Source organism: Primulina tabacum, chromosome 18 (assembly GCF_025594145.1).
Source record: "Primulina tabacum isolate GXHZ01 chromosome 18, ASM2559414v2, whole genome shotgun sequence".
Classification (NCBI taxonomy): domain Eukaryota; kingdom Viridiplantae; phylum Streptophyta; class Magnoliopsida; order Lamiales; family Gesneriaceae; genus Primulina; species Primulina tabacum.
The window spans coordinates 20,976,817-20,983,340 of record NC_134567.1 but is presented as its reverse complement, the minus strand read 5'-3'; the positions used below and the strand labels follow the sequence as shown (position 1 = coordinate 20,983,340).

The following is a 6,524-nucleotide window of genomic DNA, read 5'->3' as shown; positions in this document are numbered from 1 at the left end:
GCCGAGAGTTAGGGGAATTACTGGAAATTTTCAGCCGGGTGTTAGGGGGATAATGACATGGTTTTTGGAACATTTTAGTGTTTTTAAGGTACGGTAAAAAGTTGGGAAAATTTTGATTAAGTTTCGAGTAGTTTCGGGTTAAAACCGGGACACCGGTCCAAGTTTTAAAACGAATAGGTTAAGACGTTTAAGAATGCTTTTAAATATGTTTTGGGATGTTTTAATGAATTTGGTATGCTTTGGGTCAATTTTAGAGGTCCAGGGGTGAAATGATAATTTTTGGGTTTCCAGGGGCAAAATGGTCATTTTGCACCCGGGGTGAGATTTTGGTCCTGGCAGCGCCCTGAGCACAAATTATAATATTTTAAATGATTATGCATCATGTTTACGATTTTTATGCTATTATGATAATTATGATGCATGCTTGGTTTAAAGGAAAAATTATGTATATGCATGATTTTATTAAGTGATGAATATGATGACACATTTTGAAGGAAGTGATTTAGTTGTGACTGACACGATGATATGATTGGAGATATCGTGAGGGAAAAGGCCCCAGAGGGAGCCCGTTTACGGGAGAAGGCCCCAGAGGGAGCCCGACGATCGTATTTCCATTGACATGATATGATGACATGATAGGCTCGGGCTCAGTTGACGGGTGAGAGTGTCGCTGATGTCCCCCGCCGCTGGGTACCGCGGTTACACGTAGATGGATCCATCGACTGACATGATGACGTGATGATACGAAAGTCACAGCTAATGAACGGAATTCAAATTAAGATTTTAACATGTATATGCTGATACGATAATACATGCTATTACCATGTTTTGACAGGTCACAGTTACGCATATGATATGATAACATGATGAGACATGTTTTGACACGTTACGATTTTACACGACACGCTTATGTTCATGTTTTTAAGCTCATAAAACGTATTTTGATTATGCTATTTTTCACTGCTGTGTGCTACGTATATGTACTTGTTATTACTGGTACAGGTGTGTTGAGTCTTTAGACTCACTAGGCGTGTGTGATGCAGGTGAGTATTTTGATCAAGGGACCTGAGGTGCCGAAGACTGAGTAGGCAGGCGGGATGCGCGGTGACACGACCCGAGGACCATTATTTTTTCGCATATTGATTCACGTCTTTTGAGAGGAGTTGCACATTTTTATATGTTGATGATATTACGATTTTTACACGTTACGGTTTCGATGATTTTGGATGACGTTAGTTATTTTTAAATTGCGTTATTCTTGTTGGCAAATAAATACGATTACTTTAAATGTTATTTTGTAAATGCGAGCTTAAAAAAAAATAATATTTCCGCACTTTTAAAACGGTAGACGTTTCACATCAAATTTTGGCAAGTAGCTTAGCTTCAATACCATATTATGCCTATCCAAATAAAGTGTCTCAAAAATTGCATCTTCAACATCTTCAATGATTACATTACTCTCATCAATAGATAGTGTGCCAACCAGAATTACTTCCATCACACTATGAATATTTATGATCATCGTCAGCCATCCACTCACAATCAAAATTAATTAAGATTTGAATAATATCTCCGTCCACACAATTTGTAAAAAAATAAGTATAAATAATGAATTTAAGGGAGTTGGAAATATACAAATTGACATATTTAAATTAATTTATTAAATTACATAAATACATGTAATATGTGACAAAAAATAATTACTTTTATGACATGCACAACTTACTAAACGAAATAAAATACTGATCCCTCCTCTTCCCCTAAATCTTCCTTGAAAATACATGTGAACAGTAACCGACTGCAATATATGAGTTAGTCTACAGAAAATTAGTCGACTGACTGAATACTATTAGCCGACTGCAATATATGATTTAACTTACTGAAAATTGACAGAATGACAGAATGATATTAACCGACTGCAATATATTGCTTATCTGACCGAAATAAATATTTTAACAAACTGAATGACAAATCAAATTACTTGAGTAGATGATAATCAACACACATGATAACATAGAAGGTCAAATGAAATATCTTATATTGCTCTTCCAATAATAACGTGAAAAAAAAAACATATTAGCTAAGGTCGGTATACGTACACTTTACTGAGTGATATTAACTTAAATCAATATCTTGTAATTGGCCTTCCTTTTGGAACCAACCACGTTACCACCATATCCTTCATTTCAGTGGCGCCATACTCAGTTGGTCTCCCTGAAGAGAGAAATGGTTGTATCAGCGTCTGGTGTTTATTCTAGTGTTTGCTTCTTTAGAGGAGGAGGACTGAGCCCCAATTCAGCCCCGAAGAACCGTCGCCCGATGGTTTCGAGATGCTGTAATGCCAGCCTGATCACGAATCCTGATTCTTTCGAGGTTGGAAGGTTGATTGGCAGCTATGGATTCCTTAATGTATCCAGGTTTTCAACTGATTCATCCTGTTTTCATAATCATTTTTGCTGTTGTTATCGTCAGCCAATTTATGGATTCCTTAATGTAACCAGGTTTGTCAACTGATTCATCCTGTTATCCTAATCATTTTTTCTGTTGTTATCGTCAATTGTTACCACTACTGTATCGATCTACAGAAATCAACAACATTTTGAAAATTATTCGGTACTGTTGAGAAGGGATCGGATTGATTAGAAATGAATATATGTACTTTTTGAAGCATTTACTCAAGAGTTTTCCTCAAAATCAGTTACTCGGGTGGTTTGCAATCTCCGATGAACCTGGAATTTTCTGCCCCTGATGCGGGAAAATTGAGAGTTCAAGATATTGGGGAAGGGGATGTGAAGATCAGGTGCTGACAATAGTTTTTTATTTTGTGTTTCTTCTGCATGAACATGAATGTGATTTAACAAAATGCTTGCCGCTTATAGAGCATGTGACAGCTATTTGCAGGCTTTATGAAGGAAGAATAGTTCAAGGTTCGCTTAGACGAACTCCTGTTATTTTTAAGGTGATTTGTTTATTCACTAAATATTGACATCAGTATTTAGGCCATGCTTCCCTGTTAATATTTTGGGATATGATGCCATATGGGAGTGTGAGCTCAACGAAAAATTCGTGCAAAATTGCACTGTCACATTATAGATTCTAGGCACTGTTTCCTCTAATTTCTCGGACCAAGCTGACGCGAAGATGTCATGAAGGTATATCCTGGAAAACAAGTTGGTGGAATCGAGTCTGACTTGATGGCTGCCAATGAGCTGAGTGCCCATGCCTCCCTACAAGTAATTTTTGGTTCTTGTTTAAACATTGATCTGAATCCCACTCTCTGACGAATTTAAACTCTATGGACCTTCCTTTAACTACTTTATGACTTGCATGCAGGGCAGTTCTAACGCCGTAGTCTGCCAGAATATCCAGATGCTTCTGGGAGGGTTTGAGACAAAAACTGGTGAACAGGTCTCTATCCCTGATATTCAGCTGCCTGATGAACTGTTTTTTTGTGCTTATATTTGTAGAAACCTTATATATCCTATATTTTCGACAGTGGCTTGCTTTCCGGAATGATGGAAAGTACACTGCTGCCGACTATGCAAAAGTCACGAGTGAGAAGTTGTCCAAGGCTCGCGAACATGGAGATCAAAATTCTTGGAACCCTTACGCGAAAGATGAAATATTCAAGCGTAGAAGGAAATATGTTGCTAAACTTCTTCAGGGTGCTATGAGAGGCCTGGCCTACATGCACGACCGTGACAGATTGCACCAAAGTCTTGGACCTGTTTCTGTTGTTGTCAAGTATAGATCCAATATTTCAGTTGAACTGCTATTTTTTGTTCTTTCCAGAATTTATCTTTCTTCTCATCTGAACATTATGTAGCTGTCTGTTTTGCAAATGGTAGTACAATGGTTGAGAAAGAAGCTACTTATCTAGTTCCACAGCTTCGAGATCTTGCCTTTTCAGTTGATATAAGGTATGCATTAAAATATAGATTATTAAGTTAAGCACACATTGTATGCCTGTGGATTTTAGCCAGAATTTCAGGCCTTTTTACATAGAACTAACTGGATTAGTCACCTTGTTTCTGTGGGATTTATCGGAGGAGAGAAATAGTTTTTCCCCAATATTTGTACCTAATTAGCAATCGCAATAGCCTAACATATAATGCGGATTTATGCATAATTGGTACTGGCTTGAAATTGTACATTCTCACAAGCCTTGGAATTTAGCCTCTTTTTAGTATTCAGCACCTGCACTTGAGGCAAAATCTAACTCTATTATCATTTTATATGTCTCGGAATTCAATTCCACCTATAGAAGTGATAGCCACCTAATACGGTTCTGCAACATGAAACTCGAGTGAGGACCGATACGGCACTTGTAAATATGAATGCATGAATTAAATCATATGCTTGTTTGCCTAATGTGTCGTAAGACTTGGAGAGGGTGCCAACAGAAAAGCTTGGAAACTAAATGTTTTGGATGGAGAATGTTACAGCATGAGACCATGGTGGATTTACTACATTTTAGTCACTGCCATCTTGTTCCAAAACCATAAGATTAGGTCGGCCTCACCTGCCAAGGCCAGAATGTTACATTCTTGACCTGGCACAATAAACACCTTAGCATTAACGAGGAAGTTCCAGATCAAAGGATTGGAGATTATTTCTCTCTTTAAGGATCTTGAGCCCAGAAATTGTACAGAGATAGGAGGATCCCTATTCTAATAATTTGTAGTCATTCAGATGGCCTATAATTTGGCTTAACCTAGTTCTAAGACGGAAAATTGTTACTTTCTAGGTATTCTGAGCTTGCTGAACGTTCGACGCTATCTGAAGGACTATGGAGAAGGGCGACTGCTGCTGCTGCTTTCACACCTTTGGAGAAACGAGCCTTTGGAATAGCAGATGACATGTACCTTGTTCTCCAATTACAGGGGACAAGCTATTTTTTTCTGAAAGATTTATCTAGACGCTGATACATCTTTGGCTCTTTACAGATACGAAGCTGGGCTTCTTTTTGCGTACTTAGCTTTTGTTCCATTTTGTGAAACAGGAGTCATGGACAGCCTTTCCTTGCGAGTAAGTCATGCATGCATTCGTGTTCTTTCTAAATTCAACAATTGGATTTTTTGTTCCTGTTTTAAAAATTCATGCAACAAATTTGCAGAGGCTTTTAGAGAACACATTCCGACTTGATATTGAAGCTATGAGAGAGTAAGTTGTGCACACGTTGTTTGCCTTGACATTTGGAAATGACATGTGAAATCACAAATATCTATGAATACAATGTTCAGTCTTTCTGAATGTGGACCATCGACATTTGGAAATGACATGTGAAATCACAAATATCTATGAATACAATGTTCAGTCTTTCTGAATGTGGACCATCTTCCACTTTATCATGGTGTTTTGAGTTCATGAAGAACACGCGGACCTAGAACCTGAAATTTTATATTTGTGAGGACTAGGACAATTTCTTTCACATACCTGTCTCGAGTAATGTGGCCTTTTTGAACTTACAAGTGCACCTTCAGTTCAACTCAATCTTCGTAATAGCTTTTTTCACTGGAAAATGAAACTAGGACCAACCCCGGAATGAAATAGAATCAAAAGCCTGCTGATTCTTGTTGCTTTCAAAATCCACCACATTATCATATTTCTCTCCACATATTCAAGTTCTGGACACTTCTCCTTGGTTGCATCAAGGCTTGTTTGCTTGCTCTTTCACAGATATTGTCTAGCCGATGACCGCTTGGTTGAAGCTGTTAAATTTCTAGATCTCGATGACCGCGCTGGTTGGGAGTTGCTTCAGGTTCATTTTACTGTTCTTCTGAAGACATGGAAGATATTACTATTGCTAGAATCATTAGAAGTTGATTTTGAAATCCTAGCGGTCGCTCATGTTTTTCAGTCTATAAATTGGTGCAGGCCATGCTAAATCAAGACTTTCGACAGAGGCCGATTGCAGAGGCTGTGTTGAACCACAGATTGATCACTGGTGCTCTTGTTCAGGGTATTGTTTGATCATTACTTCTCATTGTATTTTCGTTTTTGGAAAAATAGAGTATATTTTATCTACAATGTAGGCAACTCTTTAAAAAATTGTCTACAATATATGGAAAGTCCTATGAATTGAGAGATGAAATACAGCTTCCGGACTTTCTGTGTAACAAACTTCTAATGGTTTACATAAAAAAATTCTAATGTTTTAAGCAATGATAAAAAAAAATTGTGATGTTTTCCTCCATTTTCGTAAAATTTTCCAGTTTTATTACTTTTTAAAACAAATAGTATCAAACTCAGACGAGAGATTATCAAAACATCAAGTATTTGATAATTGATATGTGTTGGTCTCACATGTGATGATTTGAGATAATAATATGAAAATAAAGAATAAATTGGACACTGAGATTTTCGTGGAAAACCCCCAAAAAATTATTAGGATAAAAACAATGGGCAAGATGAAAATAATTACACTATAATATTTTATGATGTACAACCACTCACTGTGTTTCTAAATAAAACACACTCTTAATATAGGAGAACAAACACATCACAAATATTACAGAACTAAG

The 6,524-nt window shown here is 37.2% G+C and overlaps 1 protein-coding gene across 2 annotated transcripts; it reads left to right on the top strand.

Annotated features, from left to right (window-relative positions):
- The first annotated feature begins 2,123 nt into the window (after positions 1-2,123).
- LOC142533384 (uncharacterized) lies at positions 2,124-6,155 on the top strand. 2 transcript variants are annotated; one of them, XM_075640128.1, is made up of 12 exons: positions 2,124-2,501; positions 2,699-2,800; positions 2,902-2,959; positions 3,153-3,233; positions 3,334-3,408; positions 3,497-3,744; positions 3,849-3,920; positions 4,748-4,861; positions 4,947-5,028; positions 5,117-5,163; positions 5,680-5,761; positions 5,878-6,155. In XM_075640128.1, exons 1-12 carry the CDS (start codon positions 2,227-2,229, stop codon positions 5,971-5,973), a joined length of 1,332 nt encoding a protein of 443 aa, XP_075496243.1. In that variant the 5' UTR covers positions 2,124-2,226; the 3' UTR covers positions 5,974-6,155. The 2 variants fall into 2 exon arrangements, with proteins under 2 accessions (XP_075496243.1, XP_075496244.1); XM_075640129.1 differs by having other exon boundaries at positions 2,127-2,417; positions 5,878-6,151.
- The last annotated feature ends 369 nt before the right edge of the window (positions 6,156-6,524 follow it).

Excerpts from the sequence above, each read along its gene's own strand:
- LOC142533384 (XM_075640128.1), top strand. The coding sequence starts at position 2,227 with ATGGTTGTATCAGCGTCTGGTGTTTATTCTAGTGTTTGCTTCTTTAGA. Across the intron at positions 2,502-2,698 it reads GGATTCCTTAATGTAACCAG|TTACTCGGGTGGTTTGCAAT; the intron begins GTTTGTCAACTG and ends CCTCAAAATCAG. Across the intron at positions 5,164-5,679 it reads GATATTGAAGCTATGAGAGA|ATATTGTCTAGCCGATGACC; the intron begins GTAAGTTGTGCA and ends GCTCTTTCACAG.